Source organism: Physella acuta, unplaced genomic scaffold (assembly GCF_028476545.2).
Source record: "Physella acuta isolate Inbredline_101_S28 unplaced genomic scaffold, ASM2847654v3 ptg000171l, whole genome shotgun sequence".
Lineage (NCBI taxonomy): Eukaryota > Metazoa > Mollusca > Gastropoda > Physidae > Physella > Physella acuta.
Window position 1 is genome coordinate 79291 of NW_026731690.1, and position 15396 is coordinate 94686.

At 42.7% G+C, this 15396-nt stretch overlaps 2 protein-coding genes across 2 annotated transcripts; both read right to left on the minus strand.

Moving 5' to 3' along the window:
- Positions 1 to 1700: 1700 nt before the first annotated feature.
- LOC131936219 (uncharacterized) lies at positions 1701 to 9844 on the minus strand. The gene is made up of 7 exons (XM_059293134.1): positions 9739 to 9844; positions 9037 to 9140; positions 8159 to 8312; positions 5864 to 5940; positions 5136 to 5225; positions 2828 to 2925; positions 1701 to 2065 (listed from the first exon to the last, which is right to left on the minus strand). Exons 2-7 carry the CDS (start codon positions 9112 to 9114, stop codon positions 1999 to 2001), a joined length of 564 nt encoding a protein of 187 aa, XP_059149117.1. The 5' UTR covers positions 9115 to 9140; positions 9739 to 9844; the 3' UTR covers positions 1701 to 1998.
- A 674-nt stretch (positions 9845 to 10518) lies between these two features.
- LOC131936185 (collagen alpha-1(IV) chain-like) lies at positions 10519 to 14943 on the minus strand. Its single transcript, XM_059293099.1, has 2 exons — positions 14829 to 14943; positions 10519 to 11786 (listed from the first exon to the last, which is right to left on the minus strand). Exons 1-2 carry the CDS (start codon positions 14941 to 14943, stop codon positions 10519 to 10521), a joined length of 1383 nt encoding a protein of 460 aa, XP_059149082.1.
- Between the last annotated feature and the right edge of the window lie 453 nt (positions 14944 to 15396).

Genomic DNA, 15396 nt, shown 5'->3' on the forward strand with positions numbered 1-15396 from the left:
AGCAAGCTATGGTGGGTACAGTGCTGGACAAAGTACTGACCAAACCATCCATTTATATGCCCAAGTCAAGCAAAATATAAAATTTACTTAATCTGGCCACGGATTTCTAGATTTATAGAGGAGCATTACTTTTTTACCTACTTTTATATACGAGTTGCTGTAGTTAGAGCGTGATTACATTGTGTACAAGTTTAAATCAATATTTTTCCTATTTGTAACAGCTACAAGACAAATACATTAGCCAGAAAACAAGTTGCTGAATCAGTAGATTTGTGTGGTATTTTTTTTTTACTATATAAAGCTTTATATTACAAATATAGCGCCACCTTAACCACATTCTTCGGGGGAGTGTGTGTGTGTGTGGGGATGGGGGGGGGGGTGGGGGTGGAGGGAGGGTTTTTAAAGCATTGAATGAAAAAATATATAGTATCAAAATACATTTTAAGTGCGTCCCCAACCCCTCTCCCAAATTTCAAGTTCTTCTCCCCCCCCCCCACGGAGAAAACAAATGTCTGAGAGAAACCCTGTAGTCAAGTACACCTTATCACGTGTTAGTTGACTCCACTAGTTCGCCTCTGTTATAGATCAACCCGATTTCTCACAACCCACCCGTCACCCACATAATACACAACAAGATTATGGAAAAATGTGCAATGAAAATTTAAAGTCCGTCAAAAATCTCCCTAGAGATTAGGCACCAGCTTTTGTTATTCAAAGACTCCACAACTACACGTTCTGGTTCTACAACTACCCACACAACTACCCACACAACTACCCACACACAACTACCCACACACAACTACCCACACACAACTACCGACACACTACAACCGACACACAACTACCCACACACAACTACCCACACACAACTACCCACACACAACTACCCACACACAACTACCCACACAACTACCCACACAACTACCCACACACAACTACCCACACACAACTACCCACACACAACTACCCACACACAACTACCCACACACAACTACCCACACACAACTACCCACACAACTACCCACACAACTACCCACACACAACTACCCACACAACTACCCACACACAACTACCGACACACAACTACCCACACACAACTACCGACACACTACAACCGACACACAACTACCCACACAACTACCCACACAACTACCCACACAACTACCCACACAACTACCCACACACAACTACCCACACACTACAACCCACACATCCTGGTTCTACAACTACCCACACAACTACCGACACACAATTACCCACACACAGCTACCCACACAACAGCTACCCACACAATCATACATCTAGCTCCTACAACTACCCACACAACCACACATTCTGGTTCTACAACTACCCACACACTACAACCCACACAACCACACATCCTAGTCCTACAACTACCCACACAACTACCCACACAACTACCCTTTACAACAACTACCCACACAACCACACATCCTGGTTCTACAACTACCCACACACAACTACCCACACACAACTACCCACACACAACTACACACACAACAACTACCCACACAATCATACATCCAGCCCCTACAACTACCCACACACTACAACCCACACAATCACACATCCTGGTTCTACAACTACCCACACAACTACCGACACACAACTAGCCAACCAACAACTCACCAACAACTAAATCCTGATTTAACAAATACATACACAGCCCCAAGAAGGTAACAGATTTCTAAACAATTTTATTCATTAACTTGTTTTTATTTAATTATTTGCGGAAGTGAAAATTTCACGAAGTTCATTTTTAATTCCTAAAAAGTTTTAAACCAGATCGGCCAAACTCGTATATCTTGTTTTTATTTATTTCTACAACAGACATACATTGGTCATAAACCTTAAGGGTACAGATGTAGATTTTCCATATAGTGTGCGGACATACAAGAAGTGTGGTCTTCGTGTTGCAGGGCATTGGTCAGTGGGAGAATCTTAGGAGATAATGACAGACACAATCTGATGCCAGACCTAGCGCTTGGAGACATCCGTTGGCCCCTCGTCTTCCGGAGTGTCCCGGAAGTGGAACTTCACACACCTGGAATGTTGACGTTCAAACTTTAGCGGCGTACGGAACGGTGTGGTCGGGTTGTAGAGTGCACGACTGCTACCCCAAAAGTCTCGAGTTCGGATCCCGGGCTAGAGTCAGTAGGACGTACCAGAACTCATGCAGGTTCTATCGGTACCTGACTTATGTTAGGGAAAGTAAAACCGGCTGGACATAATGCTGACCATTCATATATCGAGGTCACATAAAAAGACGAACTCTACTTTATCTGCAACATGGATTGCATGGTGTAAGGTAACATCATCCGCCCAAATTTCATTAGACTGAACTGTTAAGTTTACAAAAATACAACTTTTTTTGGGATCTGTTTCAATAATTACTCGACCTGCTTTATTTGTGTCGAAACCCTATCACACTTACGTTATGAACTTACGTTTACATTTCTAATCATTATCCTTGAAGATTGCATTTATTAATTATCACGCAACGGCCCTCTCCAGGGACTAACCCTATCCTTACAACAAAGAGTGTCCTCATATACAAGCTATAGCATAACCCCCTCCCAGGACTTACCCTAACCTTACAAGAACAAAGGTTACTTTTATACAAGAGGTCATCACAAAACGACCCACCCCTGGGCTAACCCTAAACTTACAACAAAGATTACCGCTTATACAAGGGGGTCATCACAAAACAACCCACCCCGGGGCTAAACCTAACCTTACAACAAAGATTACCTCTTATACAAGGGGTCATCACATCATGACCCCCTCCCCTTACAACAAAGATTACCTCTTATACAAGGGGTCATCACGCCAACCAGGATGGAGCGTGTCAATGATGTATTTGTCAAACTTAGAGGATGATTTGAATGGGACGTACAGCGGTTCCTAGAGAGATCGTGATTAAACACATAGAACATATAGCAGTTGGAGAGGTTAGCACATACAATCAGTGTTTCTTCCAGCCTTTTTCTCCGGGGGGGGGGGGGGGGGGGGTGGCGGACACTGTTAAAAGTATATATTTTCTATATAAATTATATAAATTTCATTTCGTTCGGGGGGGGGGGGGGGCGGTAAAAAAGAGATGCCTGGAAGAAACTCTGCATACAATATATAGAAGAGAGTGAAGTTATCACATACAACATATAGATTGGGGAGAGATGAACCACATATAACATGGAAGAGAGTGAGGTTAACACATACTACACATAACAGATGGAGAGGTAAAACACATACACCATATAGAAGAGAGTGAGGTTAAACACATATAACATCCAAAAGAGAAAGAGAGAGAGAGAGAGAGAGAGAGATAGAGAGAGAGAGAGAGCTTAAACAAATACAACGTACATAGCAGAGGGAAAGATGAAACACATAGAGGTAGAGCTCAATCACATACAATATAAGGCATAGGGAGAGATCAATCACATACAACATATAGAAAATAGCGAGGTTAACACATACAACATATAAAAGAGAGGAATTCAAACACCTACAATGTATAACAGAGGGATAGATAAAATATGTACAACAGAGGGAGAGCTTGAACACAAACAACATATAGCAGACAGAAAAATGAAACACATATAACATCTAACAGACTCAAAGATCAACCACATACAACAACTAACAGAGGGAAATATTACACAAAACCTTGACCAACCAAACCTTGACCAAACCCAACCTTGTCTAAAACAAACCTTGACCGAACCCAACCCTGACTAAACCAAACCTTGACCGAACCCAACCTTGACCAAACCCAAACTTGACTAAACCAAACCTTGCCGAACCAAACCTTGAACGAACCCAATTTTGACCAAACCAAACCTTGACTAAACCAAACCTTGACCAAATCCAACCTTGACCAAACTCAACCTTGACCAAATCCAACCTTGACCAAACTCAACCTTGACTAAACCCAACCTCGACCAAGCTCAACCTTGACCAAACCAACCTTGACCAAGCTCAACCTTGACTAAACCCAAACTTGACCAAAACCTACCTTAACCTAACATTGACCAAACCAAAACTTGACCAAACCCAATATTGACTAAACCAAACAAGACCAAACCCAACCTTGACCAAACCTTGACCAAACCAATCCAAACCAAACCTTGACCAAACCCATCCTCGACCAAACTCAGCCTTGACCAAACCCAACCTTGACCAAACTCAACCTTGACTAAACCCAAACTTGACCAAACCCAAACTTGTCCAAACCAAACCTTGACCAGACCAAACCTTGACCAGACCAAACCTTGACAAACCCCAACTTGACCAAACCTTGACCAAACCCAAACCTTGACCAAACCAAACCTTGACCAAATCCAACCTTGACCAAACCCAAACATTGACAAAACCAACCCTTGACCGAACCTAAGATTGACAAACCCCACCTTGACCAAACCTTGACCAGACCAAACCTTGACCAGACCAAACCTTGACCAAACCAAACCTTGACCAAACCAAACCTTGACCAGACCAAACCTTGACCAAACCAAACCTTGACCAAACCAAACCTTGACCAAACCAAACCTTGACCAGACCAAACCTTGACCAAACCAAACCTTGACCAAACCAAACCTTGACAAACCCCACCTTGACCAAACCTTGACCAGACCAAACCTTGACCAGACCAAACCTTGACCAAACCAAACCTTGACCAGACCAAACCTTGACCAAACCAAACCTTGACCAAACCATACCTTGACAACCCCACCTTGACCAAACCTTGATCAGACCAAAGCTTGACAACCCCACCTTGACCAAACCTTGACCAGACCAAACCTTGACCAAACCAAACCTTGACCAGACCAAACCTTGACCAAACCAAACCTTGACCAAACCAAACCTTGACAACCCCACCTTGACCAAACCTTGACCAGACCAAACCTTGACAAAACCAAACCTTGACCAAACCAAACCTTGACAAACCCGACCTTGACTAAACCTTGACCAGACCAAACCTTGACCAGACCAAACCTTGACCAGACCAAACCTTGACCAAACCAAACCTTGACCAAACCAAACCTTGACCAAACCAAACCTTGACCAAACCTTGACCAGACCAAACCTTGACCAGACCAAACCTATTGACTTACATTGAGACCTGGAGCAATACCTCGACCAATGACAATCGAATCGTCGACAACCGTTTTGATGAAGGGGGCCATAGAAGCCGTCATGCTCGTCTGTAAGTAAAGTCAGGAGTTTGTGTTAAAGTCAGGAGTTTGTGTTTGTGTTAAAGTCAAGAGTTTGTGTTTGGGTTAAAGTCTGGAGTTTGTGTTTGTGTTAAAGTCAGGAGATGGTGTTTGAGTTAAAGTCAGGAGTTTGTGTTTGAGTTAAAGTCAGGAGTTTGTGTTTGAGTTAGAGTGTGTCTTAGTGTTTGAGTTAAAATGTGGGTTAGTATTTGAGTTAAAGTGTGTGTTAGTGTTTGATTTAGAGTGAGGGTTAGTGTTTGAGTTAAAGTGTGGGTTAGTGTTTGAGTTAGAGTGTGGGTTAGTGTTTGAGTTAGAGTGAGGGTTAGTGCTGGATTTTTCTCAATTAAATGTGTTACGTTTTTAAACTTACCAAAAATAAATAAACATATACTGAAACATTATCCAACACGTAAACCTCGTGTCAAAACACAGACTAACAAAAACTTAAACCTCCTGTATAGACAGGTTGCCTAAAACTTAAAGCTGCTAAATTATACAACCAAAATTTAAACCTGTTATTTTAAACTACACAAAACTTAAACTTGTTGAATTACACTATCCACAACTTAAACCTGTTCAGTTAAACTACCCAATACCTAAACCTCCTACTGAATAAACTTTGAACTCACCGTCTCATAACCTTTGACCTGAGTGACCATGTGAAGATCCAGCTTGTCCTCCCCAATTACTTTTGGTTTGATCCGAACTGCGAAGAAACTTGTCTCATTACTACGTCACATCGGGTTATACCAAAACAGTCAAATAGGGTGAACAGGTTGAACAGAAGATTATTTAAGATAGACTTTAGAGCATTGCGAACACAAAATTTGATGCACTTTTTCAGGCGCCGAGAATGGAAGCTTCCAATACAAGGGAGTGTTGGGTTATTAGTAGGCGATTAAAATTTGATTGTTAGTGACGTCGTTAGGGTTAAAGCTAAGGTCAGGGAGGCAGAGGCGTAGCGGGGGGGGGGGGGGGGGGGGGGTTGCGGACCGCACCATTTAGGGGGGTGACACCAAGGCAAATAATAGTAAAATATATAGAGAAAAATGGTAATTCCACTTAATTAATTGTTAAATAGTGTTTTAAGAGGTGCAAATCGAAAGTTTGAAGGGGGGGGGGGGGGGGGGTGCAAATCGAAAATTGAAAGTTTGTGTACACGGTAAGGGTCGCTACGCCTCTGGGGGGGGGGGGGGTGGTGACACCATTAAGTGTCGCAGCGGGTGACACCCGACCTCGCTACGCCACTGCAGGGAGGGGATTATCTTTAATCATAGCAGCTAGTTAAAGTATACAGCTAACTAATACAAGTCTAAAACCTACTACCTGGTGAGTCAATCTTTTGAAGAATAAATTGCGTTCGTACAAAATTTTTTTATCACCGTAACGTTGAGAGCAGAGGCGTAGCGACCCTTCCCGGCGCCCGGGGACAAACTTTCAATTTGGCGCCCCCCTCGGGATCAACTTTTCAATTTTCGATGTGCACCCCCTCCCCTCTCGAACTTTCGACAACCCCCCCCCCCCCCCCCCCCCATATATTTTTTATATTTATAAAGCAAAAATGCAGCAAAAATGAGATTTTAATAAAATTTGTTTTTCCAACCCATTTTGGCGCCCCCTAAGATCGGCGCCCGGGGACATATGTACCCCTGCCCCCCTTTCGCTACGCCTCTGGTTGAGAGGGGCGGTGGAGGTATAAAACTAGCTAACTAGAGGACACAAGGTAAATACATGTAACCTTAACTTCAGTGCCAATATCCACAAGGATAAACAGCAAAACATAATCCAAATACGTTGCGTGTTACATGAAGCCTAAATCTTAACCCTAGGCCTAAATTCGTGTTAAATTAATATTTTTCTTAACACCTAATCTGGTCAATCCTCCTTACCTTAAGAGAGTCTGATAATCCCACATAAAGGATTTAAAACAATTGCAGGTGACAGGAGTTTAGATATAAACTAATAAGACATGATTAGGATAGCGCCATCACTATCCGTAACTTAAATCCCAAACCAATTCCTAACATACCCTTTTTATAAAGTCTGAATCTAATATTACTAACAATAACCCGATCAGTGTTTCTTCCAGACTTTTTTCTCCGGGGGGGGGGGGGGGGTACGGACACTGTTAAAAGTATATATTTTCTATATAAATTCCATTTCGTTCGGGGAAAGGGGGGGGGGGGCGGTAGACATTCTTCGGGGTGGGGGGGGGGGGGGGAACTCTGATCCCCCTCCCCCCTAAGAGATGCCTGGGAGAAACTCTAAACCCGATACTACAATACAACGAACAAACCAGAAGACACATCAGTAGACGCCAACAAGAGTAATAGACCCTACTCCCCTAATCTAAGTTAGTGTCGAGTTGGGTATGTATGTGTTATACCTATGAACGATGATTCCGCAATAATGGAACATTCTTAACAAAAGGGTGTTAACTTACTGGTTGTTAACTAAATAAAACAATGATTATGCAATGTTAACGCTAATCTTATTCCTAACTCAATCCTAACCCAAGTCCTATATTAACCCTAGCCCTAAATTCTGAATCTAACATTAACTAAACCAGTGGCGTAGCGAGGTCGGGTGTCACCCGGTGCGGCACTTAATGGTGTCATCCCCCCCCCCCAGAGGCATAGAGACCCTTCCCAGGGACAAACTTTCAAATTTTCAATTTGCACCCCCCCTCAAACTTTCAATTTGCACCCCCCCTCAAACTTTCGATTTTCACCCCCCCCTCGAGTTTTTCTCTATATATTTTGCAATTTTTTGCCTTGGTGTCACCCCCCTAAATGGTGTCACCCGGTGCGGTCCGCACCCCCCCGCCGCCCCCCCCCCCCCTCGCTACGCCCCTGAACTAAACCTGTCATTACAACTCGACAAACAACCTTACACCCCTATTTTCAGAATAGTCTGTTACTTACATAGAGTTTTGTGGATGTCCATCTCCTTCTTTGTTCTGCCTATGGTGCTGGGACCCGCCGAGGTGTACCTGTAGGGGTAGATTTCAGGTAGCTTTGGGATAGGTAACTCATCCCTTCTGATGGTGGTAATCTTTTTACGTTTACCTTTGGTATCCTGAAACGTGGATACTGGCGTTAACAGTGTGTGTGTGTGTGTGGGGGGGGTGAAGGGGGGGGGGCTTGTGATAGGAGAAAGGAACTAGTGATACAGACAGCAGAAGGTGATAAACACAGGAAAAGGTGATACATATAGCAGAAGGTGATACATACAGCAGAAGGTGATACATACAGCAGAAGGTGATACATACAGCAGAAGGTGATACATACAGCAGAAGGTGATACATACAGCAGAAGGTGATACATACAGCAGAAGGTGATACATACAGCAGAAGGTGATACATACAGCAGAAGGTGATACATACAGCAGAAGGTGATACATACAGCAGAAGGTGATACATACAGCAGAAGGTGATACATACAGCAGAAGGTGATACATACAGCAGAAGGTGATACATACAGCAGAAGGTGATACATACAGCAGAAGGTGATACATACATCAGAAGGTGATACATACATCAGAAGGTGATACATACATCAGAAGGTGATACAAACACCAGAAGATGATACCTACATCAGAAGGTGATACATACAGCAGAAGGTGATATATACAGCATAAAGTGGATACCCACAACAACGTAATACCTGCTTTAGAAGTGGACACATACAGCAGAAAGTGAAACCTACAGCAGAAGTTGACACATTCAGCAGAAGGTGATACCTACAATAGAAGGTGATACCTACATCAGAAGGTGACACATACAGCAGAAGATGATACCTACATTCCACCACTTAAAGGGTGGGAACATCTTCTTGTTGTAGTCATCAGGGGTGCAGGTGACGATCAAGTTTTTCTGCATGGCTGCAAGTCTGGGGTCACCTTCAACTGAAACAGTTTAGGTTGAAGCTAGAGTTAACGTTAGGGCATGTTCTCTTTAGATAAAGTACACACAGGTTTAAGCGAAGGCTAGAATTAGCATTAGGGCATAGTGTGTTTAGATAAATTACACACATGTTTATCCTAAGGTAAGAGTTAGGATTAGAGAATGATGTTTTTAGATATCGTACAGGCAAGAGTTAGCATTAGGGCATGGTGTGTTTAGATAAAGTACACACAGGTTTAAGCTAAGGCTAAAGTTAGTATGAGGGCATGGTGTGTTTAGATAATGTACACACAGGTTTAAGCTAAGGCTAGTGTTAGCATTAGGGCATGATATGTTTAGAAACCGTACGGGCTAGAGATAGCATTAGGGCATGGTGTGTTTAGATAAAGTACACTCATTTTAATTTTTAAGCTAAGGCTAGTGTTAGCATTAGGGCATGGTGTGTTTGACATATTGTGATCTTAAACATACCGATCATTCAAAAACAAACATAATAATCGAATTATATCTCTTACGACAAATTAAATATAATTTAATTATATGTCACTTATAAAATATAAAATGCATACAATAATTTTATAAAAAAATGTTCCAGTCTACCTGTGAAAGTCTATTAGCGCGACCAAATTCCCACCGGGATGGTGCCTAAAATGACAGACGCTGTTCAGAGGAAGCGCAGAAAAAAACGCGTTTGTGTGAAAATGTTTTGGTTTGGAACTTCCTGCGCTTGTGGTGCGAATGTTCAGCAGGACTATTTGATGGTTAAAATGGACACAGCCGTGTAGTCTCGGATTTTAGATTTTAGAAATCTGGTGCGAGTTTATTAAAATAAAGTTATAAAAACATAACAGTTTTGATTTTTGACGGACTTTACTTAAGATTCGATGTTTTTGATGTTTTTTGATGTTTTAGTATTTTTTGTAAGTTTACAAAAAGTAATTTGGTTGTTTACAATTTGTCACGGAAAATTTAAATAAACTTGCTCACCTGACGCCTGGCTCACCTATCTCACCTGGTTCACCTGACTCACCTGACTTACCTGCTTCACCCAAATTACCTGACTCACCTGAATTACCTGACTCACCTGAATAACCTGACTCACCTATCTCACCTTACACACCTGGCTCAACTTACTTACCTGACTTACATGGCTCAACTATCTCACCTATCTCACCTAAGTCATCTGACTCACCTAACTCACCTGGCTCGCCTGGCTCACCTGACTCACCTGGCTCATCTGGCTCACCCGGCTCACCTGACTCACCCGGCTCCTCTGGCTCATCTGGCTCACCCGGCTCACCTGACTCACCTGGCTCACCTGGCTCACCTGGCTTACCCGGCTCACCTGACTCAATGGATTCACTTGCCCGACTGACTCACCTAATTCACCTCACTCACCTTGCTCATCTGGCTAACCCGGCTCACCTCACTCACCTGGCTCATCTGGCTCACCTTGCTCACCTGGCTAACCCGGCTCACCCGGCTCACCTGACTTAATGGATTCACTTGCCCGACTGACTCACCTAATTCACCTGGCTCACCTGGCTCACCTGGCTCACCTGGCTCACCTAACTCACCTAATTCACCTGGCTCACCTGGCTCACCTGGCTCACCTGGCTCACCTAACTCACCTAATTCACCTAATTCACCTGGCTCACCTGGCTCACCTGGCTCACATGGCTCACCTGACTCACCTGGCTCACCTGGCTCACCTGGCTCACCTAACTCACCTAATTCACCTGGCTCACCTGGCTCACCTAACTCACCTGGCTCACATGGCTCACCTGACTCACCTGGCTCACCTGGCTCACCTAACTCACCTAATTCACCTGGCTCACCTAACTCACCTAATTCACCTAATTCACCTGGCTCACATGGCTCACCTGGCTCACCTGGCTCACCTGGCTCACCTGACTCACCTGGCTCACATGGCTCACCTGACTCACCTGGCTCACCTGGCTCACCTAACTCACCTAATTCACCTGGCTCACCTGACTCACCTGGCTCACATGGCTCACCTGGCTCACCTGGCTCACCTAACTCACCTAATTCACCTGGCTCACCTGACTCACCTGGCTCACATGGCTCACCTGGCTCACCTGGCTCACCTAACTCACCTAATTCACCTGGCTCACCTGGCTCACCTAATTTACCTAATTCACCTGGCTCACCTAACTCACCTGGTTCACATGGCTCACCTGACTCACCTGGCTCACCTGGCTCACCTAACTCACCTAATTCACCTGGCTCACCTAACTCACCTAATTCACCTGGCTCACCTGGCTCACCTAACTCACCTAATTCACCTGGCTCACCTGGCTCACCTAACTCACCTAATTCACCTGGCTCACCTGACTCACCTGGCTCACCTGGCTCACCTAACTCACCTAATTCACCTGGCTCACATGGCTCACCTGGCTCACCTGGCTCACCTAACTCACCTAATTCACCTGGCTCACCTGGCTCACCTAACTCACCTAATTCACCTGGCTCACCTGACTCACCTGACTCACCTGGCTCACCTGACTCACCTGACTCACCTGGCTCACCTGACTCACCTGGCTCACATGGCTCACCTGGCTCACCTGGCTCACCTAACTCACCTAATTCACCTGGCTCACCTGGCTCACCTGACTCACCTGGCTCACCTGACTCAATGGATTCACTTGCCCGACTGACTTACCTAATTCAGCTGACTGACCTGACTCACCTAACTCACCTAATTCACCTATTATCTATGGTTAGGAATTAATATTTTATAAATATGTATTCGGTCTTTTATTGTTGTCCAAATCTAATTTTATCATTTCTAAATTTAACTAGACTTACCCGGTCATCCCTTGGATAACTGTGGGTTTCGTCGGTCATCCATAAATGACATCACGCCGGTCACTAATCATTACAAAAAAACCAGACCCCACATTCAAAAAGACGTTTTTTACCTTTTAAAAACACCGATTTCGGCTGAGCATGGGTCTGACCACACTATCCCTTAATATACTGACGTCACAGGTGACCTTCTCAACTCTACTTCACCTGCCCAGTGTCCCGCCAAGTCTCAGACAATATGTTTTTATCGTTTAAAAAAACTATAACGGCCTAGCATGTCTCTGACCACACTATCCCTTCATATGCTTAGGACAAAGAAACAGATGAGCTCTACTTCATCTGCCCTGTATCCCGCCAAGTTCAGATAGGCAACTTTATCATTCACATCTAAAGAAAAAAGCAAATTGTATTTTTTTTAACATTGACGTGATGTGTCTTGAGCCCGTGCCACTCGCATGATAGCCTATTACACTAACAATTTAGCTATCTAGACTCTTAACGTTACTGATGTCTTTTTGTGCTATATAATAACACTTTGATTCTCCTTATGCAAATTGATTTACGCGTAAATCAAGTTGCATACAGCTTCCCAAGTTTTCATGGCGATTGGGTGAATGATGCAGCAATGCATGATAGACAGAAAAATGTTTTTCGCATGTACAACTGTATGTGGCCAGATCATGCGTCGGATAAACTTTTGATTTAGGGGGGGGGGGGGGGAATCCACAAATGACGTCACATTTTTAACGACTAACAAAAAAACCAGACCCCCACACACACCCACCTCAATGACGTCATTTATAAATAGTAATTGACTATTAATAATGTTCAATTAATTCTAAACGTTCTAATTTATTTCTAAATAAGTATATAAAATAATCTTACCTTCCCTGTTTTGTGAATTGGATGTGCCTAATACTATGCAAGTAAATTAATATCTGCTGACTTGTGCTGTCTAGTTTCTGGCTAAATGTGCTGAAGTGGTGAATGTACGGTTAGGAAGTAGTTCATAAACGATACATTTATCTACTCGATACTTGCGAGGCTAAGAAAGAGGGGTGGGATGGGGGTCGGCTCGGGAAAAAAACTTGAAAGAGACAACAAAACGCTTATGTACGTCAGCATCGCCCATTGTGAAACTTACGCAGGGGAGATAATTCCAAGTATAGGCCCTAAAAGTTTACTATGATATTTCTTGTAAAAGCAAAAACAAGTAAACGTATTTAAAACCGAAGTTTCTAGTATAATATTATTTTTTATTATTTGTAGGATACAATATAGTACAGGATACAAATTCTACCACTATCACAAACACATATTTACGTTGAAAAATGTACAATAGATTTTGGGTCCCTAATCAATACCGCAAAGAAGAAGTGCGCATCATGAAAGCCCACATCATATGTAGCGGCTTCTCAAGCAATGGACTGTTATTTTTTAAAAAAGATTTTGCCCGCGACAGTGTGTGTTTGATTGTAGGGGAATAGAACTCGGCCTTAACCATAGTTTAAAAAATACAATTATAAATAACTTTTTAAAATATTTAAATACATTTGACGACAATTTTCGAGCCCCCTATTTGGTCCCTATCCCCTGCCCCATCCGCAACAGTACACTTTGGAGGATCGGTCACAGTTGCGTGTCCCCTATGTGGCTATCAAAGGGGAGCAACGACTCACAGAAGTCATTCAAATTTGAAGAGTTGCCTATATTTTACACTGCAGTTTGGGTAATGTATTTTAATTTTTGCGAAAGAGCGTGGTATAATGACTGTAAAATAAAGATAATCGTACCGCAGCTACAGTATTTTTCTTTTAAAAACCAAATATCAAGGTAAAAATGCACGAAAATTAAATTAAATGTTTATAAAAATATTAATTATGGTCAGCCGTGGGACCCTAAACAGCCTGGACCCCCCCCCCCGGCATTGCGGGGTCTGGCGGCACTATAGTTCCGCCCCTGATACGAAATCTTGTATTGGAGCCACCATTTATTGTACTAAAAAGTAAACAAATCATGTGACGTCACTATTCACTCAAAGTAAAGTCGTTTTTCTAATTTTTAAAATCCACCAATGAATAAATCAATAAATTAATTAACCTCTTTAAATAAATTTGAGATTAACAGTCTGTCTGAAGTCTGAAAACAAAAATTGTTCTCTACCTACATACTATTTTATAGCTCTATGCATATAGCAGATTCTCTCCAGTAGTCAATCAGACAAACACAAAAAAAAAAAAAAAAAAAAAAAAAAAAACACAAATAAATATTCAAAAAATGTAAACAAACTAGAGTTTTAGTAGTATAGAGAAATATTTTAGTTTCTACTTCATAGTTGCGTAGCGGAATACTATAAAAATGGACCCGTATTGTCTGATAAGTCCCATGGCTATGTTGTGATGTACCAGAATGTTGGTTAAGCTGTGATAAGGAACCCCACATTCAATATATAATATCGTTTGATCTTCATCTCAACACTTTACAAAACAACTATGCCTGTATCGTTAGCTCAAAAACATGTAGGATTTGGCTGCTTGAAAGCTGTTGTTTAATCCGTTGTTAGGCCTATAATCTTTTAAACCACCCACATGGATGTGTACTCAGACAGAGATTTGTTTCTTGTGGATAAAATGTGGTGACGTGGCAAGTATAGAGCTCTAGTGGTGAAACAGTGGCGTAGGTACAGAGATGTTAGGGCTAGGGTTTGGATTTTGTAATAATAAGTAGCACCTTACTGGCGACTTCTTGGCGTTGATAAAACACAAACCTTCAAACATATGAGGCTGTTAGGTATTATGTCCATGTTATTTCATAATAAACAGAGTGCCCAAGACCTAAGGGGCAGATAAAGTAGAGCTCACCTGTTTCAATGACCTCGTCATACACGGTGATAGTGCGGGTTGCACAATGCCCAGCCGATTTTGTTTCCCTAAAGTGAATCAGCTGACCATCTGGCCTGAGTGGACTCAGTTGCATCCTACAACATCGAGCCCGAAATCTGAACTCGAGACTTTTGAGTTAGCAGTCGCAAGCTCTACCAGTGAGCCAAGCTGCACAAGAAAAGTGAGTTTTTGAAAATAACGGTACCAGTTAAAGTAGAGCTCACATGTTTCAGTTATCCCGACATATGAAAGAAAAGTGTGATCGTCACTATGCCCAGCCGTCTTTTATTTCACTAAAGTGAGTCAGGCATCTATCAGAGCTGGGTAGACAGAGACAAAAATTCAAACACTAGAATTTCGAGTAAGCAGTTGTATTCTCTATCATCCGACCACACCGTTAACACCCTACCTCTAATGATGATTGCTATCTCATTACTGACAACTAGAGTTAACTTATTTTTTCTCGATTAAATCTATCCAAATCTCCCCCTGCATTCCTACTAGCATCACCTCTGCCTTCCAAAGCCACGTCTATTGTAACACAGAC